At 39.3% G+C, this 27892-nt stretch overlaps 1 protein-coding gene across 3 annotated transcripts in view; it reads left to right on the top strand.

Annotated features, from left to right (window-relative positions):
- Positions 1 to 24205, top strand: part of tbc1d12b (TBC1 domain family, member 12b) — a 108623-nt gene extending 84418 nt beyond the window's left edge. For all 3 annotated transcript variants that reach the window (XM_063071687.1, XM_063071689.1, XM_063071690.1), the window contains 10 exons: positions 2852 to 2934; positions 3421 to 3538; positions 3628 to 3734; positions 4744 to 4824; positions 10883 to 10977; positions 11982 to 12053; positions 13264 to 13392; positions 14534 to 14643; positions 14865 to 15123; positions 22421 to 24205. In XM_063071687.1, the coding sequence (XP_062927757.1) occupies positions 2852 to 2934; positions 3421 to 3538; positions 3628 to 3734; positions 4744 to 4824; positions 10883 to 10977; positions 11982 to 12053; positions 13264 to 13392; positions 14534 to 14643; positions 14865 to 15123; positions 22421 to 22489 (1123 nt within the window). In that variant the 3' untranslated portion in view covers positions 22490 to 24205. The remainder of the gene's footprint in view (positions 1 to 2851; positions 2935 to 3420; positions 3539 to 3627; positions 3735 to 4743; positions 4825 to 10882; positions 10978 to 11981; positions 12054 to 13263; positions 13393 to 14533; positions 14644 to 14864; positions 15124 to 22420) is intronic.
- The last annotated feature ends 3687 nt before the right edge of the window (positions 24206 to 27892 follow it).

Genomic DNA, 27892 nt, shown 5'->3' on the forward strand with positions numbered 1-27892 from the left:
GTAGTGTCCTTTTTTAAACTGGCTTTTTAACTATTTCCATGAAACTGGCTAATTGGGACAGCCACTTAATGGGCCAAGATGGTCTATTATTTATTTATTTATTTATTTATTGAGATACAATGTACAGAAAGCTCTTCTGGCCTTTCAAGCTGTTTCGCCCAGCAGCCTCTGATTTAACCCTAGCCTAATCAAGGGATCATTTACAATGACCAATTAACTTGTGTCTGTGGACCATGGAAGGAAACTGGAGCACCTGGAGGAAACTCGCAGAGTCACAGGGAGGACATACAAACTCCTTACAGACAGTGGTGGAAATTGAACCTTGGTCACTGGTACTGTAAAGCATTGTGTTAACCTCTGTGCTACCGTGCTGCCCTATTGATCCCAATGTGTTCAGATTAACTGGAATCCACTGTATATAATACAGGATGTCCAAGTGGTTAAAGAAAACAAATCCTAATTTGTTTTAAACCTCTAGTTCATTCCTAAATTTTCCATTGTATTGTGATAAGTATAATGGCTATCAACTAACAGCGTTGCCATTGAAGCAAGTGATTCTGTTCAGTACCTGTCTGATTATATTTAAAAAAGAGTTGAGGGTTATCTTGTGTCTTGTCTTTGTTCTTCACCGAATGATTTTCTTTAACTTTGTTGAATAAGTGGGGACTTCTTCAGGCACTGGTTTCATTTTAACTAATTTTGTAATGAGAGTTTGTTCTCTATGCAGGATAAGAGTTTTAATAGGATTGTTTATAAATTTAGTTGATGAGCAATATTATACAAACAATTCAGATTTATTTTTCAGTGTTTGGGTGAGCAATTCATATTTTCAACAAATATTTTGCATTTTATTCTTAAAAGCTTGGTACCTCTAGTATCAAACATGAAATTTTTAATCAATTAATTTGTCTATCCTGTATTGATTCTCATGAATTATTTTATGAACTTAGTGTTTTAGAGGTGATATTTTTGAAGATACTTTTGAAAAATAATAGCATTACTTTTGAAATGAGTTTCACTCAAGCATTTGGAAAAAAAAACATAGGGGCAGAGCTCTGCTCTCATTTTTTTTCTCCTTCTTGACACCGATCCCTTGGTCTTTGCTTTCAATCCCATTGTCTCTGCATTAAATGGATCATCCTTCACTATTTCTAGAATTTACAAGATTCCACCACCAGACACGTATTCCCCTCCACTCCCCTTCCAATACTTTGATGGGATCACTCCCTTCGTGATTCATTAGTCTGCTCTCCCATCCATGTCTACCACTACTACCATGCATCATTTTCCCGTATGACCATAGACAATGTATCACTTCGCTTTCTCTTCCCACCATCCAGCAACCCAAAGAGTTTTTCCAGCTAAAGTGAATTAGAAATTCACTTGCACTCTTACCAGACTACTGTACTGCATTTGGTATTGCCTCCTCTGTGTTGGATAAATCATACTCAGATGGGTGGACCACCTGCATTGCACATACAGGAATTACTCTAAACATCTGATTGTGTGCCACTTTAATCCACTGTGCCAGCAGCACTTTTGACTCTTCTGTTTATTCTGTACTGTTACCAGGAGAGCTATGCAAGCTCAAGGAACAACTTTTGTATGCTACTTCTAGCCTGGAGGACTTTGTATTGATTTTTTTCCAACTGTATATAACTCTTCTTTTGTCTGTTAATACAAGAACTGACCATCCCTTTGTTTTCCTTTGCCTTTAATCTGGCCTGCTGGTATTTCACTGTAGGCCCAATGAGACATTACAAAGATTATACAATGTTGGCAGTGCATTTCAAAGATGAAAGTTTGACTTGATCTGAAAATGCCATGTTACTTAATCCTATCAGAGAGTTCTACTTGTTTTGTACTTTACCCTCCTTCACTTCCTAGACCAACTTGTTTCTTTCATCACTTCTTTTTGAACTTGAATTTGCACCTGAAATGTTAACTGCTTCTCTTGCTGCACTTTCTGCATGACTATGTTTTAGTTCACTACATTGGCAGTTTTATTTTTTTTTTAAATCATCTAATTTTACTGATAGGAGAGAGAACTTACTTGAGTTTTGAATAAGAACAGGAAACTCAGATTAAAATCAGCATATGAGTTAGAGACCCCATGGATTTATCATCATTGTAATTGGTAAGTGATGGTGGCAGAGTGAGATGCGCCTGTTGGCCCTGCCCTCACAGGATGAATACTCTGTCAGCCAAAAAAATCACCCTTTCTGACTTGACAACCCACCCACAAAGCACTAGGAGAGAGTGATCTATCAACAGATAGCTGAAGATTCTACTTGTGCTCTCCAGCCAATATTCAGCTAGTCTAGGTCAACCCGTGGCTTTCAGCTGCTGGTGCCAGAAGCTATTGTGGGTGCTAAGTTAATGCGGACATTAATTGAGGAGCTGTCTGAAGAGAATGAGTACCAGTATTTGGTGGGGAACCTTGTTTGGAGTACTTCCATCCCATGTGTATGCGCACCACTCTAGTGTCAACTTATGTATGCCTCTGGCAAAGTGTATGTACTGTTAAAAACATCTGTTTTCTGTTTTATCAATATGGTGTATTCGGAGCTCAGATACTTTGATTCAATAAATATATTGGTCTATCTTGCATATCTTGACGGGGGAAAAAAACACACAAAATAAGGATACGACTGCCAGTTGTTAATTTTATCAAAATTATTATTATATGATGTACAATTAAATATATTGTTTGGAAAAGATTTAGAAATGTGACTTTTAAGTCATTTTAGTATTGTAAATGGATATCGGTATAGTATTTGTGTTTTCTCATTTTAGTATTTGATAATGAAGTTTTCATGCACATATTTACTAGAAAACTATCTTTTTATAGACACTTGCCTGCAAAATCAGCAGAAGAAGCTCAAAGGCACAGACAAGAATATGATGAAATGGTGGCAGAAGCAAAGAAACGAGGTACTCAAGTTAGTTACTTTATTACATTCCAAGCAACATAATGGGCTTCATCCTTTGGACTTCAAACAGAATGTTTTGGGAAGAATGTCCTTCTGCTGAAAGTTAATAAGATTTTTGTATTATATTGCCTTGAGATTTTTAACTGGTCTTTGTTTTGCAATCATTAAGTATGGCTGCACTTTGTTAATTGTGTTCTTGTGCAGAATATTTCAATATCACAAGTTGAGTTTCACAGCCAAGTTCCAGGCTATCAAACAAAGGTTCTCATTGGCAGCAGGGTGATGTGAGTGATGGTAGTGGTAAAGAGAAGAAAAATAAGGGAGGTGTCTTTCTAGGACAGGTATTCTATTTCTGTCTCAGGTGATCTTGGGCACAATTGTCAGAGTTCTGAAAATAGATTAATTGCCTGCCACCTCAGGAGTATGGATCTAAGCTGATTTGCTGATAATTTGTAGCTTGTGACTGACATACATTTTTTGAATACAGAGGTGAAAGAAGCGCAGAGAAGAAAAAAAATTATGAAGGAGCGATTCAGGCAGGAAGAGAGCATTGCTCATGCAATGATAATTTGGAACACAGATATACTTCCCAATTGGGAAACTATGTAAGTGAAGCAACTGCCATTCTGATAGCTTACTGCTGAAAAGCACTTACCTATAGTTATAAATTTTTTTTTTTGTTTCTCACATACAGTCGAAATACACGGAAGGTGCGTGAACTATGGTGGCAGGGTATTCCTCCAAGTGTTCGAGGGAAAGTGTGGAGGTTGGCCGTTGGCAATGAACTGAATATCACTCATGGTATGTACTCCGAATATCTACGTAGATTCTCAATTGAGAAATAAAGTAAAAATGTTCTGCTTCAGAAGCACTATCTGGATGTTACTCAACTGCCTTTCTGCTTGCATGAGATTGGTTCATGACTTCGGCCTGTATGACAAGGGGTTTAACTGAATTTTGCCTTTACTCCAATAAATTGGGTAGGTGGTTTTCACAGAAGTGAGGTGAGGAGACTGAATTCTGATTTTGGTCACCACAGATCCAGAGTGAATCTGTATGACTTTTCCCATGGGGATTCTTGTTAATTCATTGCACTGTTATAGTTTGTGTTTAACTGAAATGTCGTGAATTTGACAATCCTTCATCTTCCAATGCTACTTATACTGCCATATCTCTTTATGATTAATCTTACCACAATAAATGTAAAGAATTGGGTTCAGTTAGGTATTAAAGCTTCTTCAAATAGGCATAGTCATATTTTATTGATCCCGGGGGAAATTGGTTTTCGTTACAGTTGCACCATAAATAATAAATAGTAATAAAACCATAAATAGTTAAATAGTAATATGTAAATTATGCCAGGAGATAAGTCCAGGACTAGCCTATTGGCTCAGGGTGTCTGACCCTCCAAGGGAGGAGTTGTAAAGTTTGATGGCCACGGGCAAGAATGACTTCCTATGACGCTCTGTGTTGCATCAAATAGAATTATGTCTAGAAGTGATCTAACAATTTCTTCAGCATAATTGAAGCTTCAAACTGAAATGTCAAGAAAAAGAATTTAAGTTTGAAACAACTTTGGGGCCATAAATTCTTCAGGCTGTTTTCTGATGTTGGCTTGGCAAAGGATGATACGAATGATATACCATTATTGCCCAAGAAGAGAGCTAATCCTTCTGGGCTACTGTCACATTCCTGTAATGGCAGACTTTAAGGTTTTTAGTTGTCCTGGATTTGGTTGACTTAAGTGAAACTGGTAGAAATCAAATTGTTTTGAAATTGCCTAATTTTCTGGTGTTGTTTCATTTCTCAGAGCTTTATGAAATCTTCCTGTCTAGAGCTAAGGAGCGATGGAAAAACTTCAGTGTGGTTGGATCTGAGAATGAAACGGAAGGTAAACTTTGGTTTTTAAGCACCTCACTTAGGACAAGTCAGTAAACCTTCAATGCTGAAAAGAGGCCACATTCACTGTTGCCTCTGTGTGTTACTGCAGGGTTTTTTAAAACCTCTTCCTCTATGTTAAATCAGTTATGTTTCCACTCAGCCACACATTATCTTTCAGTACTTGTCCATTTTATTTCCCTCCTTTATTTGGCATTTGGCAGTTTAAAAATGTAGCTTTTCTTTTTGCTAATGTACCTGGAGGCTAGAATGAACAGTCCATTCATTATGCAACAAAGTTGGTTGCCAGGTACAGTATTGTATGTCTCTTTGACCTATCTGCTTTCACTATGCAGTATTTTTCAATACAGCAAATTAAAAATTGGCAAAGTGGTTAAAACAGCTCTGTAAAGTACATATGGATTTTAAAACTTCATTCACCCAGAGCTAAAAACTTGTCTTCATATGTTAATAATTTATAAAAATAAAATATGTATTATTGATACAACAAATTTTCTACAACATGCATGATTTGTGCACGTAGCCTTTTCTTCATATTGTGGCAACAGTAGGTCTAGTGCTACCTAGACAGAAAATGTGTATACAAATCTTTTGACAAGAATGCCAGGAAGATCTTCACGGGATTGAAGCTAGACTGACACACTACTTCCCTGTCCTCATTTACAACTCATTGTAACGTCTAAGAAAAGCAGTACTCAATCTGAAATGACATCCAGGCTTAATCAAATACATCTGCTTGTTAATAAAGCTCTCAATTCTTGCTGCCTCAAATTGGAGAAATATTTACTGTTTGCACTGAAAACCTAGTAAATCTTCTAATTGAAGTAGTGGAAGATGTGAGTAACTGTGGAGCCAAGTATCGGTAGACCCTGCATTTCAACCATGTAGCTTCTCAGTACAAAATGAAATAGAATTTGTGAACATTGCTAGGACTTAAGAGTGTGTAGTTACTTAGTACATTGTGAAGATAAAGCAGAGTGACTGGTGAATATCTAAAATATTGAGGATCTTGGGTACATTTGTCTGACAAGATCCCTTTCCTGTGACAATGGCCATAGGGTAGGTGTGTGTGGCATCCATCAGTCGAAGTTGACCATGGGTTCTACGCCTCTGGTAGTCACTGGTTTGTCGAGTAGCGTCGACTGTGGCTATTGAGGCTGATCCTGGAACGGCAGGCTCTGCCACAGTTGCTGCATGTGTAGGGCGTCGTGGAATTGTTGTCCGCTGTGCTCTCCGTTTAGCTCTCCGCTCCTCAAACTGACTCAGGATCACTCTTTCGCCTTGCTCTAGGTGTTGCTGAAGAGTGCCTCGCCATTTGTTGCAGTCATCTGCTGTATACTCCCAGCACTCTGTGTTGATTTTTAAGGCTTTCATGTCGTGCTTGCAGAGGTCCTTGAAGCGAAGCTGGGGTCTACCAACGTTCCTCTTGGCTGTTGCTGGTTCTCCGTAGAGGATGTCCTTTGGCAGTCTGCCATCCTTCATATGACGGACTTGGCCTAGCCAGCGCAGTCTGCATTGTCTTAAAAGCGTGAACATTGTGGGAAGTCCAGCGCGGGAGAGGACCTCAGAGTTTGGGGCTTTGTCTCTCCAGGTGATGTCGAGGATGCGGCAAAGGCTGCGCAGGTGAAAACTATTGAGTTACCTCTCCTGCTTGGAGTAGATGGTCCAAGTCTCGCTACCATATAGGAGGGTGCTGATAACACATGCATTGTACACAGTAGTCTTGGTTTTTGATTCTCCCAGACCCAGGAGGAGAGTCGAGCAAGGATTGATGCTGCTTTGCCGATATGCCTATTGATTTCAGCATTGAGGGAGAGAGTGTCGCTAATGGTCGACCCCAAGTATGTGAACTCGTGGACCACTTCTAGATCATAATTGTCAATGGTAATGACTGGTGGCTGCACTACATTCTGGGCAAGGACATTTGTTTTCTTTAGGCTGATGGTAAGCCCGAAGTCCTTGCATGCCTTAGAGAAACGGTCCATGAGAGTTTATAGTTGCTGTTTGGTGTGCGAGGTTATAGCAGCGTCATCGGCAAAGAGCATGTCACGTATTAAGATCTTTCACACCCTTGTTCTTGCTCTCAGGTGCGCAGAGTTGAACAGCCGCCCATCAAACCTGGTGTGCATGTAGGTGCCTTCTGTCGACATCTCAAATGCGTGCTTCAGTAGCAGAGAGAAGAAGATGCCGAATAATGTTGGGGCCAGCAGGCATCCTTGTTTGACTCCACTACGAATAGCCAAGGGTTCTGATGAGCTGGCATCGTACTGAACAGTAGCCTTTATGTCTTCATGGAATGACTTGATGATATTTTAGAGTTTCGGGGGGGACAGCCGATCTTGAGAATCTGAAAGAGCCCATTCCTGCTGGCAAGGTCGAATGCGTTGGTCAAGTTGATGAAAGCAACATAGAGGGGTTTCTGTTGTTCCCTGCACTTCTCCTGGAGTTGATGGAGTGAGAAAATCATTTCAACAGTTGACCTCCTTGTGCGAAAACCACATTGGGACTCAGAGTAGACCTGTTCTGCCAGAGTTTGTAGACGTGCCAGAATTACACGAGCAAAGACTTTGCCGACAGTACTCAGGAGGGAGATACCCCTGTAGTTGTTGCAGTTGCTCCTATCACCCTTGTTCTTGTACAAAGGGACGATTTTGGAGTCACGCATATCCAGTGGTACAGCTCCTTCCTTCCAGCGCTGATGGAGGACCTCGTGTAAAGGTTGGAGGAGTGAGCTCTTGCAGTGTTTGATCAGATCAGGAGGAATCCCATCATTGCCAGGAGCTTTCCCTGGGGCCAGACTGTCAATTGCCTTGCTGAGGTCCTCAATGGTTGGTTCGGAGTCCAGTTCATCCATGACTGATAGACAATCGATGGTATCAGTGACTGGGCTAACAATAACATTTTCCCTGGGGTAGAGCTCAGAGTAGTGTTCTACACAGCGTTCCATTTGCTTGCTTTTATTGGTGATTATTTCGCCGCTGGATGACTTCAGTGGTGCTGTCTTGCTCTGCAATGGGCCAAGGGCCTTCTTGATACCATGATACATCGATCTGATGTTGCCTGTCACAGCCGCTGTCTGAATGTCCTCACTGAGCTGGAGCCAGTACTCATTTGCGCACTGCCTTGCAGTCTGTTGCATTTTGCTTCTAGCAGCTCGAAGTGCCTGGAGTGTTTGGTCGGATGGTGAGCACTTGTACTCTGAGAGCTACACGCTTGGCTTCGATGACAGGAGTCATGATGCTGGACTTTGCCTCAAACCAGTCACTGCACTTCGTGGTCTTTCTTCCAAAGATAGAGAGTGCTGATTTGTGGATGGTGTCACGAAGGTATGACCATTGTTCTGTTGCAGTATCTCCTTGTGAGAAGGTAGTCATAGCACCCTGTGCTAACTTGGCAAACTGGTCAACCTTTTCAGACTCTTTCATTTCTGTTGTGTTGATGCGAGGTTTTCCAGTTTGTTTGGAGTGGTGGATTTTCTTCGGACGTAGTTTGATCTTGCAGCATGCTAAAGCATGATCCGTATCGCAGTATGCACTGTGGTATGAGTGGGTGATTAGTACAGGGTTGATGAAAGAGCGCCTGGTGATGATCATGTCTAGTTGGTGCCAGTGTTTAGACGGTGGATGTCACCATGAGACCTCGTACTGCGACTTTGTCTGAAAGTAGGAGTTAGTTACACACAGGCCGTGATAGGAGCAGAACTGCAGGAGACGTTGTCCATTGTCATTTATTTTGCCAATTCCAAAGTGGCCACGACAAGACGGCCAGGAATCGTTATCAGCTCCCACTCTGGCGTTGAAATCACCAAGGAGAACGAGGTGCTCATCGCTGGGAATATTCCTGATAACAGCTTCTAATTTGTTGTAGAACATGTCTTTTGCCTCAGAGGTGGAGTTCAAGGTAGGGACATACACACTGACGAGAGATACTGGGCCATGACTGGTGTAGGCGGAGAGTCATAAGTCGTTCTGATCCATTTTCTGGTAGCTCCACCACTTGCAACAAGGAGTTCCTAATGGCAAGACCTACTCCAAGCTCGTGGGGCTCGTCTTGGTTCTTCCTTGCCAGAAAAATATGTCGTCCCTTTTCTTCAGTGTACCTGAATCCTCCAAACGCGCTTCTTGTAGGGTAGCTATACCTACATTGAGCCTTAGTAGCTCACTGTTAATGACCGCGATATCCTTGAGGTTTTGGTCAAGCCCAGTCATCATTGTGCGGACATTCCAACATTCCAGCTTGAGGGGTGCTGTCTTATTCGATTTGTTTTCTTTCTTGTCTGGTGCAGTGTTACAGTCAGCTCTTGGTGGAATAATCCATTGTCCCCATGCACCCACTGAGGAAGACTGACTGTGGTGGGACAGCATCTTATCGGCTGGGGCTGCCCAGCTTGAGGGGGGCGGTAGCTGTCCAGTGAACCGCGATGGTCTCTCCCACCGTCAGAAGCAACCCCTGGCACCATGCTCTACGCCAATCAAGCATTATGACTATTAACCAGTAACTGCTGCTTCGCGTGTTTGTCCGACGCTATAAAGCGAAGCTGGAGTGGCCTCTCCAGGGCGCAAGCCAGGGCAGAGTTGATATGGAGATCCGTCTATTTATTGCCCATGCAGTGGGACCTCCCTCTCCATGCTGATGACAGGTTCAAAGGAAAGGCGATAGATACAGTTTGGTGTCAGCAGCATCGCAAGAGTTGCCGTGTCAGTGCTGGGTACACCAGTCAGCCGCCTTTGGGACTCCGACTCCGGATTTTTCCTCGGGGTTTACTCCGAAAGCTTTTCCCGTGAGCGGGTATAGCCGCAAGGCAGCGGAGGTTTGAAGTTGGAGTTTTCCCTCTCCTAGATGAGCTACCATCTGTGGTTAACGAGCCCCATCTGCCCGGAGCAACTGGTTTTAAGGCGCCAGTGGCCCACCTTTGCCCCTTCTCCTGTCAGTGAGAACAGCTCCGCCGGGCATAAGAGCTATGCCACACGTGAAGACCAGGAGTTGGACTTGGTAGTCAGAGGCTGTTTGGGACGCATGCCATGAAGAGCATTTGTTTAGCAGTGCGAGCTCGTCCCCACTACCACCCTTCGGCTATGACTACCTTTGGAACCAGGGTAGTTGATGGACATGCATTTAATATCCAATCATGAAAAAAATCTGTAGATACTGGAGATCCAAAGCAACACACAGAAAATGCTGGAGGATCTCAACAGGCCAGGCAGCATCTAAGGCAAAGAGTAAATAGTCAATGTTTTGGGCCAATGCCCTTCATCAGGATATCCAATATTGCTGTTCAGACTGCAGTTTGAAATACTATGGCATTGGGGCTTTTTAAATGAAACCTATTATATCATACTGGCTGGAGTTTATGCATTATGCAACTACAGAGAGAGCTGCTATCTTTGCAAATGTAGTAATTACAGAAATGCTAATTTTAATTAAAAATCAAAGTGGATTTGGGAACCAGTTTGGTCATGGTATTAATGCAATATCTTTCCTACCCATCTATCATGCTTTTTCTGATGCTATGTTGTTAATGATCTTTATAATCTGTTTTTGTTCAAATATAAAGCAGACAAGTGCCAGAAAGTCCCTTTCTAAAGTTTTCAAAAATAATACAATACGGTTGCATTTCATTCTGTGCTATCTTACATTTATTTACAAGCTTCCTTACCTCTGTACTCATACTCAATTTGAAACTAATACCTTGAAATGTATTTTAAATATTAATAGGTTAAATCAAGCCAAACAAAAAAAGATGAAAACTCACCAGACTGCAACATATAACAGTGACAAGTGTCAAAATCCCTTGCCTTGTTAGTTTCATATGTTACTTGCCTATTCTTACTCATTGTTATCTTTTTAATAAAACTAAGTAAGATATTGTGTAATTGTGTGGTGACAATTGAAAAATGAAATACAAGTATTGTCATCTCATGAGCTAGTAAACTGTAAGTTCTAGTGCAATTAGAAGTAGTGTTACATCTACCAGTATGTCTAACTTGTGTATGGCCACAATGTAGGTTTCACCATTTTACTTTAATAATTTTACTGTTATTTATTTATAGACCCTGGAGCATCAGGAGCCGATAGAGAGGCGAGTCTTGAATTGATAAAGCTGGATATCTCCCGCACATTCCCTTCTCTCTTCATTTTCCAGAAGGTTTGAAGCTTTACTTACAAGATGAATTTTAAGTCAGAATTATTTCATGCCAATTTATAAAATATGGCAACAGACTAAAACTATTTGGCTTATTGAGAAATATGAATGTGCTAGAAAGTATATGGTAAAACATTTAAAAGGCTTAAGAAATTCTGTTGACTTGAATTCTGAAACAATTTATTAAGGACAAAATACAGTGGATTCCAATTAATTGGGACACATCGGGACCAATACATTTTGGCCCAATTAAGCAGCTGTCCCCAATTAGCCAAAGATTCGTGGAAAGAGTTAAAACGGTATTTAAAAAAAGACAAACTACTGTTTAACTGAGTAACAAATTATGCATTTATATGCAATACAGAATAAATTAGAGCACTACCAATGCTACTGTACTATAAAACTGTATTAGTTCCTAATAGTTATTGATAGAGAAATTCATCCATGCATGGGGAGTCCAGGGAGGGGTAGCAACTCTGGTGAAGGGACTAGTCATGTGCATTCTACGGCAGCTCACTCACCTTTGCACCCCAACGGACACTTGGCTCTCACCTGTAGCTCCAGATAACTGATAGCATGCAACAGCGGCCACACGCTGGCACACCACTTCCACAGGAGGGCTAAACCAGGTGAGGGTAGCCAGCAGGCCTCATACCCCGGTGAGATAGGGACACGCCTGTCCTAGCATGTGAAGTCATTTCCGGCAGACTGGGCAGATGAGATTGACAGTGCAATCGAACAGCCAAGAAGGCGATTCTGCAATGCTTTGTGGAGAGCGAAGGGCATGATAAGGCACAGAAGAACTCATGGTTATCCACTGCAACCAAGGAAGACCCCAGTTAGTGTCGACTACTTATACCACTGGACATGGACTTCCAAGGGGAAGGGCTGACTGACATGCGATTTTTATCATTGAAACGTTTGCGGACAGTGGATGTTACATTGAGAAAGGAACTGTGCTTTGCATTTGTTTTCTGTTGTCTGACTGTCATATGTTAATTTTGTAGGGTGGACCATATCATGATCTTCTCCATAGTGTTCTCGGGGCATATACCTGCTACAGGCCTGATGTCGGATATGTAAGTATTTATCCTTTTGTATTATCTTAAAATTCGGTTTGCAACCCATTCTTCTGTTTCTTCTGATGGCATTGGTGTGCATATGTTTTGTACCTTGAGTACATTGTACAGCTTTGTAATATTCAAATTTGGGCTCGGAGAATGTCCTCGTATTTTGGGTGGACTTTTGAAACCTTTCTTCTACATTAGAAATAAAAACACAAAATGCTGGATACATTCAACAGTTCAGAGAGCATTTGTGGAATGAGGAACAGACTTCATATTGCAAGTCAATGATATTTCTGATCCATTTCTAGCAATATCATGGTTCTTTCATATATTACAGTTAGAACTTTGCCAGTGACTGCTTATTAAAGCATAGAACATTACAGGTACGATATAGGCCCGATGGTCCATGATGTTGTGTCAACCATTTAGTTTACTCGAAGTTCAATCTCACTCTTCCTTCCTACATAGCTCTCTTTTTTATCATCCATGTGCCCATCTAGGAATTTCTTGTATGCCCTTAATATATCTGCCTCTACCACCAATGCTGGTAAGGTATTCCATGCACAGTCCCTCCCCCCCCCCCCCATCCCACCCCATTTCTGTAAATAAAAGTTACCTCTGACATCCCCCTATTTTCATCCAATCACCTTAAAATTATACCCCTTCATATAAGTCATTTTCACCCTTTCAAAACATTTCTGGCTATCCACTCTGTCTATGCCTCATATTATTGTGTACACAATTATTAATAAGTTTGTTTTTTTTTCTTTTCAACCTTGTGTAAGCTGCTATATTTCAGGGGCATCAGCTGCTCCACTACATGAATTTGGCCAGCTGCTTTATGAAATAACAAATGTCTTTTGCACTCTGGAGCTAACTTGGTTCAATTCTGAAAATGCTTCCCAGGAGATCTAAAATATTTTCCCTTTGATATAATATAAATATTGTAAATTCCTGTGGTTCTTTAATCTTTCAAATGGCTGAACCTTTTTAAACAAATAAAGTTTGTTATTGAGGAAAGTTGCATAGTTATTACCACTTACAGTATGTTTCCCCTGAAGCAGTTGAGATAACAAAATAATGAATTGGATTTTGTGATAAAATCTTCTGCAAAAAGGATGCAATGTGACAATGTTTTAAATCCTGTACATTGTCAAGGCAATGTGAAGGTTGTATTATTAGTTTCAGCAGCGTAATTAGTAATGTGTACTGTTCTCTGCAGGTCCAAGGAATGTCTTTTGTTGCTGCTGTTCTTATCCTTAATTTAGAAGAAGCTGATGCTTTCATAGCCTTTGCAAACCTGTTGAACAAACCCTGTCAGCTGGCATTTTTCCGTGTGGATCATGATATGGTGAGGACATTGCAGGATATATCATGAAACAGATTGCATGCTGTTATTTGTTTCCTATAAAACGTGAACAATCTGGTATGTAACCTCTATAAATTCAACAAAAATCATTCTACCTGCACTTTATTTCCCTTTTGTTTTCTAAGAAACGATGATGCTACCTCATTCTTCAGTGGAACCCCCAACAATTGGTCTATAAAACCAGTTCTGTTTTTTTTTTCAGTTTTCCATACAAAAATTGTTCATGTACATGAACAACTGTGACATGCAGCGTTTTTCAGATTAAAGTTGCAACTTAATTATTCTCATAAGTGTCTTTGAAAATACTTATTTATTTATTTATTGAGATACATGTGGAATAGGCCCTTCCAGTCCTTCGAGCCATGCTACCCAGCAATCCTCTTGGATTTAATGCTAGCCTAATCACAGGACAATTTACAATGACCAATTAACCTACCAACTGGTACGTCTTTGAACTGTGAGAGGAAACAGGAGCACCCAGAGGAAATCCATGCGGTCACGGGAAGAGTGTAAAGATTGCTTACAGGCAGCGGCGGGAGTTGAACATTTACATCACACTATAATTGGAAGGCAGAGAATATGTTGCCCAAATATTAACATAGTCTCCTGTTCAGCATTTGAATTTGGCTTTACTTCATTCAAGTAAAATATCTTCACAGTAGTCTCATTGGATAGTTTGAAAACTGGGTGAAGTAACATACCCTGACCATATCTGTCAAATAATAGCTCAAATAATGACACCATGGGACAGGGGTGAGAAAAAAACATTTTTAGAAAGTGAAAGGAATACTCCCAAGAGACTTTCATTTAGCCATAAATGTGATACACTATATCCCCATTCGATAGTCCTTCCTTCACATTTGTGGACTAGCTACAGGAACTAAAAAAAAACTATTCTTTCTGGGTTTTTTTGCAATGCATGTTACATTCTGTAATTATTCTAAACCAAATTGATTTAAAAATCAAATTAGAAATTTTGGAGCTTTTATTTTGAACTAATGCCAGTTTTCTTTGGAAGTATTTTAAATATTTTTTAATTAGGGAAATGATAAAATTGGATTAAAGGTTTTTAAAATTCATCAATTGGAATGTTAAACTATTGAGTAAATGTTCTCCTCCTCAGATGCTGAAGTATTTTGCATCATATGAAGTGTTTTTTGAGGAAAATCTTCCGAAGCTTTTTGCGCACTTCATGAAAAATAATTTGACTCCTGATATCTACCTTATAGACTGGTAAGTGAATAAAATTTCTTAGATGTTTAAATTGTTTATCTTGGGATAATATTTAGTATGCTTGTTGACTGATAATCATCATACCTGATGTAATTATATTACACTGCTTGAATGGCAAGATGTACTTTGTGATGTATAGTATATATAGTGTTGTTAATTAATACTGCATAGCCACAGTATCATCTCTAAAATTCATTTTTTGTTGTATTCTTTAATTGTAGGATATTTACACTCTACAGTAAGTCATTGCCCCTGGACCTGGCTTGTCGAGTCTGGGATGTCTTTTGCCGTGATGGGGAAGAGTTCCTTTTTCGGACAGCTCTGGGCATTCTCAAGTTGTATGAGGATATTTTAGTGCAAATGGATTTTATTCACATAGCTCAATTCCTTACCAAACTGCCTGAAGACATTGCATCAGAAAAACTGTTTGCGTGCATTACTGCTGTTCAAATGCACAGCAGCAACAAAAAATGGACACAGGTGAGGAAATGCATATTTTGTATTGTATTCGATTCACAAGTATTAGTAGCTCAGAATGCAAAGTTCTTTTACTGGAAGCACAATGTAGATCTTATAATCCCTCCAAGCAATCAGAGATCACTCAAACATTTTTACTACTTGTGATGAATGAGATTGTCATGTAAATGTTCCAAAGTATGAAAAGCTAATTGCTTTGAAATTTTAATGTGTTGTAAAGTGAGAGTTTAAGATAATTGTTATTTATTTTAGATTTGTCTGTAAAGGAATTTTTAACACAATATAATAAGAACATAAGACAGGGAGCAGAATCAGACCATTCAGCCCATTCTCCTGCCCTCTCCCTATAACCTTTCTCACTCTGACTAGTCAAGACATAATCAACATTTGCCTTAAATGTGAAGTGAGCAGTGACATGGCCTCCATAGCCACTTGTGGCAATGAGTTCCACAGATTCGCCACCCTCTGGCTAAAGAAATTCCTCCTCATCTCTTTTCTAAATGGATGTCCTTCTATTTTAAGGCAGTGCCCTCTGATCTTAGACTCCCCCATCCCCACCATTACGTTCACTCTATCAAGGCCTTTCAACATTCGATAGCTTTCAGTGAGATTCTCCCTCATTCTTCCAGCAAGTACAAGCTAGAGCCTTCAATTGCTGCTCATATAATAACTCTTTCTTTCCCAGAATCATTCTCGTGAACCTCCTCTGAACCCCCTCCAATGCCAGTACATCCTTTCTTAAATAAGGGGCCCAAAACTGCTCACAATATTCCAAATGATGCCAGTAACTTATACAGCCTCAGCTTTACATCCTTGCTTTATATTCTAGTCCTCTTAAAATGAATGCTAACGTTGGATTCACCACCTTGACCACCAATTTCAATCTGCAAATCAACCTTTAGAGAATTGTGCTCAAGGACTCCCAAATCCCTTTGCACCTCAATTTTTTTAATTTTCTCCCTGTTTAGAAAATAGTCTCTGCTTTTATTCCTTCTACCAAAGTGCATGACCATACACTTCCTGACACTGTATTCCATCTGCCACCTCTTTGCCCATTCTCATAATCTGTCTGAGTCCTTCTGCTCCTCCACCTGTCTTCGTATCGTCCACAAACTTGGCCACAAAGCCGTCAATTCATCATCCAAATTGTTGACATGCAATGTAAAAAGAATTGGTCCCAACATACACGTTTAGTCACTGGCAGCCAATCCAAAAAGGCACCCTTTATTCCCACTCTTTGCCTCCTGCCAGTCAGTCAATGCTCTATCCAGGCAAGTATCTTTCCTGTAATACCATGGATTCGTGTCTTGTTCAGGAGCCTCATGTTGGCACCTTATCAAAGGCCTGAAAGTCCAAGTACACAATATCAATCGATTCTCCTTTGTCTGTCTCGTTATTTCTTCAAAAAGTCCTCACAGATTTTATCAGGCAAGATTTTCCCTTGAGGAAGCCCTGATGACTTTACCCTATTTTATCATATGCCTCCAATATCTCAAAACTACATCCTTAACAATCGACTCCAAAATAGTCCCAACCACTGAGGTCAGGCAAACTGGCTATAATTTCCCTTCTGCCTCAACCCCTTCATGCATAAGAATCTGGTGACATACTTGTTCGTAAGCTTTTATCTGCCGTCAATAATTACACATTTTTCTCTGAGGTAAAATCTACTTAAATATCACATTATTTTTGACAATTAACATTTCTGGTAGTATTTGCTTTTTTTTGAAGTTGTTTAGTTATAATTGTAACCCTATAGCAATGGCTACCATAATATTATGATTCTAGCACACAATATATGGCGAGTTACAGTCCTAATTTCCTTTCTCAAATTACTGGATTTAATTACAGTATTTAAAGATTCTAATAGATTAGGAGATTAGAAGTTCTATGAAGGACATCACTTTACATGATTAAAGGTTTCTCATTACACTGTTAAAGGATAAGATGACTAACATGGTTGATATATATTTAGTTTGTGATACCAATGTGTACTCAGAACACAAACATTTGGATGATGCCCAGAATGTGAATAAAATATCATTCTCAACACCTGCGTTTACTAATGCAAGGATCCACAAGACAGATATGTCCCATGTTGGTCAGTTGACTAGCTACATTGACCAATGTTGGTTCTGGCTAGATTATTGGTAGCCACTGTTGTAAAAGCTGGGAAATACACTGGTGCTGAGCTGTAAATCAAGCTCAGGGTGTAATCAATAAACTAATTGACATGAGCCAGTAATTTTACTCCTTTTTTTTGCTGTTACTGAGATTTAACCAAGATGTTAAATGGTATACTGAGCCTGAATGTTGAATAACCTTACTGGCCTCAAATCTTAGTGTAGAATAATTTGAAAATACCATGGATTTAAAAAAAAAACATCTGTATGTTCTAAATTGGTAAATTGGTATACATTTACTCATTTTACTTTTGCCTTCTGATCCCCTTAAATAGCACATAATGAATTGGGTGATCAGTGAATCCCTGCTTTATTCAAACACCTGCCCAATTAGAAAAGGGTTTAGGTACGAGCAGTCTTGGGATCAAGATTCAAGTTTATTTACCACGTACACATCGAAACATACATTGAAATGCTTCCCTTGCATTAACAACCAACACATCCGAGGGTGTGGTGGGGGCAGTCTGCAAGTGTCAACACATATTCCGGTGCCAAAATAACATTTCCAAAATGCTCAGCAGAACACAACACAGAGCACAAGAAAACAATACACTACTCTCTCCCACCCTCGGCACCATCTTGGTCACTGATACTTTGAAAGTGAATGGTGCAACAGTAACGAAAACCAATTTCCCCCAGGATCAATAAAGTATGACTATGACTATGTATTCACAAGATTAAATTGGAAATCATGTATCAGCCTTTGGACTTTTAGGTAAAATGATAGGAAATGATTAAAGTTTGGAGAGAGAGCACAGAACACACAGAACAGGATGCAATAATTTTTGTATTGGGATGAAAAGGAAAGATGATATCATGTGAAATAACTTAAATAATTAGATCATTGGGAAGCAAATCCTACAAATGTGCAGCGAGTCATGTGGCGTGCATTTTCCCTTTCCCAGTATCTTTCTATCAGGTAGGCTGTATGACCAGAAACAGCAATGTTGAGAGGACACTCAGACTGAAAATAAAAGCAAACCATGAGATAAGAAATCTAATTATATTTTATTTCATTTTAAAGATTATAAATTAACATTGGGGTTAAGAATCTTTTTTTCAATCTATAATTTTATAAAGTTATTTCAAACCACATGCGGTTAGTTTTTTTTGGGCTAGAGAGGCATTACTTCAATTTCAATTCAATTTAAATTTAATTGTCATTCAACCATACATGAATGCTCATGAATACAGCCAAACGAAACAGCATTACTCTGGGGCCAAGGTGCGAAACACAGTACCAATTGTCACACACAGCACAAGATAGAAAGCACACATTGGTATCTTAACCACGCAATAAAAAAAGTCCACACTCGAGCCATCACTCTACAGTTGGCCGCTATAGAGCTTGTCTTCTGCCAAGCGAACACTGGGGGGCAGCACCTACTCCGTCATGGGTTTATTATGCCATTAACAAGTTACACCTTATTGAACAGAGTGCAAAAAATGGTATTTTGGCAGCAAAAATAATGCAGCTAATGGTTGAAGTTCGTATCAGTTAATACTTTCTTTATTAATTGCAACCTAACGGTGTGAATTTCTGTATTGAGATTTCTTGTGTAGTGCAGAAATTATTCCGTTTCCTTCATTATATAGTGAGTGCTGACAGAGTTGTAGTTTTCTCAATACAAATTGCAATGTCATTGGAAAAAGGCAATAAGCAGTTGTGTAAAGGGGGAAAAAGTGGAATGACTGATCAGAGTTGGATGTTTATTCAAAGGATATTTAATATCATAGGACAAGATAAAATGAACTAGGAAACCAGCATCTGTGATAAGTCACTTGGAATACAGCAACGTCATAGAACAAAATGAAAGTAAGAGATCTAAGGAGATGCTGCCTTTTCAGTCTCTCTTTTTAAATTTTTGTAATTGCCATAGGGTAGTTACAACAATTTGAATCTAATGTAGAACCAAGTAGAGAAACATTTGAAAGCACTTCAGTGGATTCGTGCCAAAACTGATTTTGCCACATGGTATTTTCTCCTTAGAGCCAATATTTAATTAAAAGACAAAGAACTTCATGAATGGAAATTCGAGAGCTTAGGACCCAGAGAGCCAAAAGCATCTCTAGCCCCCTTTATCTGCAATCATTTAGTTTGTGTCAGTGGTGGCAGAGTTGGAGGAGACTACAGAGAGGGAGGGAGGAATCTGGAAACAACAAGTATTTTAAATAATATTGACTCAGGAGCTAACAAATGGAAATGATTACACAGCAGCAAGATTTTGGTAAGTTAATTTATGGAAGGGTTGAGGAAGAATGAAAAGCTGACTAGGACAGCATTATTATGACTGAGATTGGAAATAACTTGGGCATGGAAGAGGATGATGCATTTCAGCAATCTTGATGAAGTGGATATGTACCAGGAAGTTGCTTGAGATAGAAAAGTAACATACTGTGTATATTAATTTTGTTGCCTGAATGTATTAGAATATCACAGAACTGGGTGACCGTCAGGAAGTGGAATGGGGATAGGCAGCCAGTACAGAGTATCTCTGTGGCCATTTCGCTCAACAATGTGGAATTGAAAATCTAGTGTGAGTAATGGTGAGGATGAAACTGCTGGATTGTCCTAAAGACCCATTTAATTCACAAATGTTTTCATGGAAAGAAGACTTGCCTGCTAGACCTAGTCTATATGACTCCGGTAACCGGGTGACAGGAGGTGGAAAGGAGATAGGCAGCCAGTGCAGAGTACCCCGTGCCCCTTCTCCTCAACAACAGGTATACCACTTTGGATACTGTTGTTTGAGGGTCGGAGGAAGGGGCAGAGGAGAGCCGCAGCAGAACTGTGGAACGGTTTTGGCCCAAAACATTGACTCTGCTTTTTTCCATTAGATGCTGCCTGGCCTGCTGAGTTCCTGCAACATTTTGTGTAAATTGCAGATGACAGAAATTTGTGTAGGGGAATACTCAGCAGATAGTGAACATATAAATGTCATTAATTTCAAAGTAATTGTGGAAAAGGAAGGGTAAGTGTCATCCTCGTGTTGAGATTCTAAATTGGAGAAAAGCCAATTTTTGATGGTATCAGAAAAGATCTGGCAAGTGTGGGCTAGGACAGGCTATTTTCTGGAAAAGTTGTGCTTGGTAAGTGGGAGGCCTTCAAAAGTGAAATTTTGAGAGTACAGAGTTTGTATATTCTTGTCAGAATAAAAGGCAAGGATAACAAGTTTAGGGAATTTTGGTTTTCTTCCACTAGAATGTGGAAGGTTGAGGGGAGATTTGACAGGGGTATGCAAAATTATGAGGAGTATAGATAGGGTAAATGCAAGCAGGCTTTTCCCACTGAGGCTGGGTGAGACTACAACTAGAGGTCATGGGTTAATGGTGAAAGGTGATATGGTTAAAGGGAACATGAGGGAGAAGTTCTTCACTCAGTGATGAGAGTGTGGAATGAGCTGCCAACGCAAGTGGTGAATGTGGGTTCAGTTCCAACATTTAAGAGAAATTTGGATAAATACATGGATGTGAAGGGAATGGAGAACTCTGGTCTGGGTGCAGGTCAATAGGACTAGGTAGATTAATGGTTCAGCTGGACTAGCTGGCTGAAGGGCCTGTTTCTGTGATGTTGTGTTCTACGAGTCTAAAATTTGAACATAAAGGCAGCATTTCAGCGTAATATGTCCATGCCAGTAGAAAAGCAATTACCCATCACATTTTGTAGTACATAATCTATAGTCCTGCAAGTTTCAACATATCAAGGCACATCTTGAATGTAGCAACAGATTCTTCCATAGTCTCTGGCAACAATTTCCAGACCACTACCATTCTCTGTATAGATTTTCTCTTTACTCATTGCTAATCCTACTTAAAATCTTTACCCCTTGGTTTTTTGACCACCTGCTTTAGAAGATGGTATGTTTGACTCTAAGATCTCTCCTGTCAGCGTCTGTTCTAGAAAATTCCACCCCAGTCCGTCCAATCTTAGGTACAGGTCCTCCCCAAGTTACATATGCCTGATCTACAGATAACCTGCACATATGAACACGTGTTCAGGGGACCGTGATGGATGGAAAAGGATTTACTGGTTACTGTGTGGCTGCGGATCTCTTCAGCTGCATGGGAATGAGACATTTAAAAAGTTCAAAGGAATTAATACTGGCAGGTTGGCAGAAGTCCACCAGCGGGTTCTGGGCAGTGGGCTTCATTCTCACTGCCCATCTTATTTTTACTTTCATCTTTTACTTAGCAATGTTCTCACCTGAACTACTTATCAGTAAGGTGTTACCTCTTTTTATTTTTCATCATCATATTTTGTATCATCTTGAGACCTCTGGATTTCATTTCCTTGCCTTCTTCTGTCATTAATGTTATGTCTAAAGTTTTGCCTAATTTGGAAAATCATGCATCCGATACTCTTCTGTCAAACAACTGTCTGCTCTCCTGCGATGTGACTTAATCTTTAATCACTATATTTCAATTCCTGGAATGCATTAAAACACTAAGAAAACACTTAAATAAAAGCACTCGTGGATCTGTGAACCCCCCCAGGATGGGTAATAGTTGATCAGATGAATTACTTTATAGACAGATTGATGGCAAAGAGGAGTATGGTCAGGGTAAAGGCACTGCAAATTGATTCAGATTTTGAGGACCATGCAATGTCTTTTACAGTTTGTATAGAATGCTGCTGAAGTTAATAATCTCATCTCATGAGTGAGCATTTCAACCACCAGAGGTCTACCACCACCAAGACACAAGGGTAGATCATTCCTCCTTACATCCTCCGGTAATTACATGAGAGAGATTCATAATAAAGATTAATTTTTTTTGGTTCTCTCAAGAATTTGGAATAATGTAAAGTGTTGAAGTGCAACCGTTAATAGTGGATGTCTAGTTAAAGCATTGATTTGTGGTTTCCTGGGATGAATTCTGCAGCTACGTAGAATGTGTATCTTTAATAATATCAAGGATAGAATCTGGTATGGAAAGACAACTCTGCATTTAGTTTTGCTTTAAAATCTACTAAGTTCCACGATTAGAGGTGTTTTACTTGTTTGATTTCTTAAGTACATTAATATATTAATAATGATACAGATCAGCTCCATTCTAAATTTATAAACATCAGAATCATTTATACATGATACCTCATTCTTCCTTTTTATAACCTGCAGGTGTTTGCTTCACTGATGAAGGAAAACAAAGAAATTGAGAAGAATCACAATCCTGCCCTGAAAAGTTAATATTCCTTTGGAAATGTTGATGCTTGCAGGAGTATTTAAAAATTAATGGTGTAGCAGTACTACATGGAAATGTCTTCAGTGCATCTGTTTAAAATTGTTGTCAGAGTTAAAATTAAAGAACTGAATATATTTGGACTGTTGATGACCCAAAGATCTGTGTGTGTTGCACACATTGATGGGAAGAATAATGGCTTACGCCCAGCAAAAATGAAGAATTGTTTACACTAGTGTCAGTATTAAAAGAAAAGTGGAGTCCTGTGCAAAGTAGTTTATTCTGCATTTATTAGCTGATTGCAAACTGAGATGTAAAATTTCTGAGCACTTATAGACCAACCATCTTTCTATACCATGTTTCTGGTGCACAGCATACCTCCAAAGCCAGCTGATTCACGGAAACGACCTAAAGTGGACCAAACGGATTTTGAATTGCTGCCCTCCATTATGTGTAGCTTTTTACTGATGATCCTACGTCAGAAATAGCTGGTTTTTACTTTTTAATACAGTCGGTTTGCTTTCTAAGATTCTGAGATAAAAAGCCTAACAGGAGAGAGCATTAAAACCAGTACTGTTCTGCTTTACAGAACGACATTTGTTAACCTGTAAAGTACTTGGTTTCAAAATATTGCACAACATTCTCTTTAATATTTCCATGTATTTCCTGTTTTCTGGAAACACAAAGATTTTTATTCAAATACTGAGCTATGGCATTTTTGATTACTGAACTGTACTACAAATATTTTTTAAAAGCTCATTTCAGTACTACCTGTTTTATTTTCGGGTGCTTGCAGCAGTGGAAATGTAGATGTTGTATAATCTCTGAACCTACAGGTGAATTGCAGACAGAATGGTAGAACTGTGAAATGTCCAAGTTTAGAAAATTCCAAATATACTCTTACGACAGTTAAGTTAGTGTGTCTCAGCTGAAAATTCTTTGTGATTGTCCTCAGGCAGGTGCAATGGGCTTGACTTAAGCAACTGTGTAAATGTTTTATGATGTGCAATACAGAAAACTTCCAAAATGACAGTGCTTTGCACAAAGTTTTGAAATGTAAACCCTGATAGCATTAACTAAAATTTATTTCAAATTAGGTGATGAAAACTGAGAACTATTGTAGTGTATACTATATTGCATTGCTCGGAACTGTTTGCTCACAATGGAAAGAGGAGGCTTAAGTCATTTGTTAGTAATCACTTAAAAAAACCAGAGGGCTAATGATCAGGCTTTTTTTCTAACCTGGTGAAATTTCTGAAGTGAAAGGTGATAGGTGTTTGTGTAAATTTGAGATTTGTGTAGTGTGCAAATTACAGGTAAACTTTCTTAAATTTTTGTTTTTTTATTTGAAAGAATTTGTACTTTATTTTGTACTTCTAGCAAAATCAGCTCCTCTATTCCTGTATTGCAAGTCATTATTGAATTATAAAACTAAATTCTGTAGAGATGTTTGTCATTGAGTTTGTTTTGAATTCTTTATTAAAAGAATTGGCATGTTCTATAAGCATTAATATACTACAGATGGAGTGCAAAATACTTTGAAATATACATTTTTATTTATATACCCTTACATTTAGTTAAATGAATTTCTTTATCTTACTTTCTATTGTACAGATTTCATATTGAATTCAAATGCAATGTATATGCAAATTGTAAATAGAAAGGAAACAGTCCACAGATACCACTAGACATCAATTTCATATGTAAATAAAGTATGAAGTCAAGTGCCTTCAAATGTGTGCTTTTGTTTTAGTTCTGCGTAGCTTTTAATGGATTTATCTTTGTTGGAGTCCAAACATCAGAAAGGTTTGGTACTGGTATTCTTGAAAAAGCAAAATGACGCAGTTGACAATCTCAGCTTCGTACATTGGTATTTCTTCTTACAAGACAACCATTCCTTATAATTATTCTTGTGTTGGACTGATTCTTGAAAGCTTCCACAAAACCATGTTTTTGGCATCAAAAAGTGAAACCGGGTAAAATAGCTCTTTGGTGGTTTAGAAAACATTAAAAACCTCTGATACTGTTTTCATTAATTCCATGTTGAGATCCTTAGCACATCAAAAATTTTGAGTTTCCATTGTATTTGCATAACATGTAATGCAAAATGGTCTAACAAGTATGGGTTATGTGTCCTTTGGGTGTTAGTCTTTACCGTTTGTTAGGCTGGCAAATAATTTACTTAGATCCGTTTGTTAGACTTGCCATCACAAAGTACTTTTGGGAATACTATTAACCTAATGATGCAGCCAATAAACAAACTAAGAAAAAAATTCTTAATCTAGTTTAAATGGAGGACCAAGTATTTTACAATTATTCCTCCAGGTTAGTATATAGATAGATTTTACGATGCAGGTTTATAGCTCCCTGATGAGGAAGAAAAATAAGGTGGTAAAAAAGATGAATACCATACTTAGTTTCATCACTAATAATGTAATATAAGCATTGAACTCAATGCAGGACTGTCTTAGGGTCTCCAGCCCTGGATCTTTTCTCCGGGTTTACTCCCGAAGCCTTTCCCATCAGTAGCTGTAGCCACATGGCAGCGGCAGTTTTCTTTCTAGATATGCTGACAAACCCCAGGTTTTAAGGCACCAAATCCCACCTTTGCCCCTTCTGTCAGTAGAAACTGTTCCACTGGGCTTAGTTACGAAGCCACACGTGAAGTCCAGGAGCTAGACTTGGTTATCAAAGGCTACTTGTGACACATGCTATTGGGAGTATTTAGTAGATAGTGGGAGCTTATCCCCACTGGCTATAACAACCTCAAGGAACCAAAATAACCATCTCAAAAATAACAAATATTAATTGTTAGACTTCTCTACCTTTTGACTCCCTTTCCCTTAGCATTAGTTAGTTTACTATTGTCACATGTACCAAGATAATAGTGGAAAAACTTTCAAGCCATCCATACAGATCACTTCAAAGCCGACATATATCATGTACAAAGGGAAAAAACAATAACATTGTCGAATGTAGTGCTACAGTTACAGCAAGTGTGGTGCAGGTAGGCAATAGGTGCAAGAGACTGAGAAATGAAGAGTTCATCTTTATTATACAATAGTTCCATTCAAGAGTCTATTAACATTGGGATAAAAGCCATCTTTGAGCCTGGTGTGCATTTGCAAGTTTTTGAATCTTCAGTCTGATAGGAAGGGGAAGGTCCCTAATCATTTAGATATTTTCCTAAGGCAGTGGGAAGGGTAGGCAGAGTCTATGGAAGGGAGGTTGGTGTTTGTGATAAACTGAGCTACGTCCACAATACTTCCCCAATTTTTTTGCAATCTTGGGCCATACCAAGTTATAGTGCATCCAAGTAGGATGCTTCTTACAAAGCATCTATGAAAATTAGTGTGTGTCAATGACTTTGTGTCAAATTTCCTTAGCCTTCTGAGGAAGCCTAGTTACTGGTTTACTTTGTTAGAGTAAAGGACTTGGGATACAGACTTTTAAGACACCTGTGTTGAGGATAATTGTGGCAAAAGTTCAAAGTAAATAGTCAAAGTACAGATATGTCAGCATATGTAGACCTGAGATTAATTTTGTGAGCATCTCAATAAATGCAAAGAAACAATGGAATAAATGAAAACTGCACACATCAAAGACAAACAAACCAACAAAGGCAACTAAAAAAAATGAGAGAAAAGATGAAATATGAAGGTAAGCTAGCCAGTGATATAAAGGAGGATACCAAAAGTTACTTTCAGATATTAAGGGCGAGAGTGGATATTGGACAATTGGGAAAGTGACACTGGACAAGTAGTATTGGGGGACAAACTTAATAAGTACTTTGCATCATTCCTTACTGGAAGATGGAGCAATATGCCAGAAATTCAACAGTGTCATGAGGCAGAACTGATTACTATGAAGAAAACTTGTGAAACTGGAAAGTCTGGACCAGATGCACTACACCCAATGTTCTGAAAGAGGTGGCTGAAGAGATTGTAGAGACATTAATAATGATCTTTCAAGAATCATTAGATTCTGGAATGGATCTGGAGAACTAGAAAATTGCAAATGTCATTAAACTCTTTATGAAGGGAGGGAGACAAAGGAAATGAGAGGCCAGTTAGCCTGACTTCAGTGGTTGAGAAAATGTTGAAGTCCATTATTAAGGATGAGGTTTCAAAGTACTTGGAGGTACATAATAAAGTAGGCCAAAGTTAGCATGGTTTCCTTAAGGGGGAACCTCGCCTGACAAATTTGTTGGAATCCTTTGAGGAAATAACAAGCAAGATTGACAAAGGAAAGTCAGTCAATATTATTGAAGGCCTTTGACAAGGTGCCACACGAGGCTGCTTGACAATATATGAGTTCATTGTATTACAGGAAAGATACTAGCATGGATAGAAGAATGGCTGATTGGCAGAGAGTTAGAATGAAGGGGTCCTCTTCTGGTTGGGTGCCAGTGACCAGTAGTGATCCGTGCTGGGACCGCTTATTTTCATGTTTTATGTCAATGATTTGGATGATGGCTTTGTGGCTAAGTTTGCTAATGATGCAAAGATAGGTGGCAGGCAGATAGTGTTGAAGAAGCAGAGAGGCTGCAGAAGGACTTAAGACAGAATAGGAGAATGAGCAAAGAGGTAGCAGATGGAATATAATGTTGGGAAGTGTTTGGTCGTGCACTTAGGTAGAAGGAATAAAGGTGTAGAGGTTATTCATGCTGGTTCAGGACCCTGATGGTTGTAGGATAATACCTGTTCCTGAACCTGGTGGTGTGGGACCTAAGGCTCCTGTACCACCTTCCTGATGGCAGCAGTGAGAAGAGAGCATAGCCTGGATATGGAAGTCCTTGATGATGGATGTTGCTTTCCTGTGATGTGCTCAATGGTGGGGAGGGCTTTACCCATGTTGGACTAGGCTGTATCCACTACTTTGTGTTGGCTTTTCTGTTCAAGGGCATTGGTGTTCAAGGCCGTGATGCAACCAGTCAGTATGTTTTCCAGTGCGGTTAGAGGTTTGTCAAAATGTTAGATGACATGCCGAATCTTAATAAACTTCTAAGAAAGCAGAGGCACTGCCAGGACTTGTGTTCTTTGTAATGCTGGACCCGGGACAGATCCCCTGAAATTATAATGCAGAGGAATCTAAAGTTGCTGATCCTCTCCACCTCTGATCCCCCGATGAGGACTGGGTCATGGACCTCTGGTTTCCTCCTCCTGTAGACAATAATCAGCTCTTTGGTTTTGTTGATGTTGAGTGAGAGATCATTGTTGTGGCATCATTCAGCCAGATTTTCAATCTCCTTCCTATATGCTGATTCCTCACCGCCTTTGATTTGGTCAGAAAACTTAAATATAGCTTTGGAACTGTATTTACCCTTACAAGCATGTTATAACCTGTCCTTACTGACTGTGATCTGTTGGTTAAGGAGTTAAGGATCTAGTTGTAGAAGGAAATGAAGAGTC

Source organism: Mobula hypostoma, chromosome 19 (genome assembly GCF_963921235.1).
Source record: "Mobula hypostoma chromosome 19, sMobHyp1.1, whole genome shotgun sequence".
NCBI lineage: Eukaryota > Metazoa > Chordata > Chondrichthyes > Myliobatiformes > Myliobatidae > Mobula > Mobula hypostoma.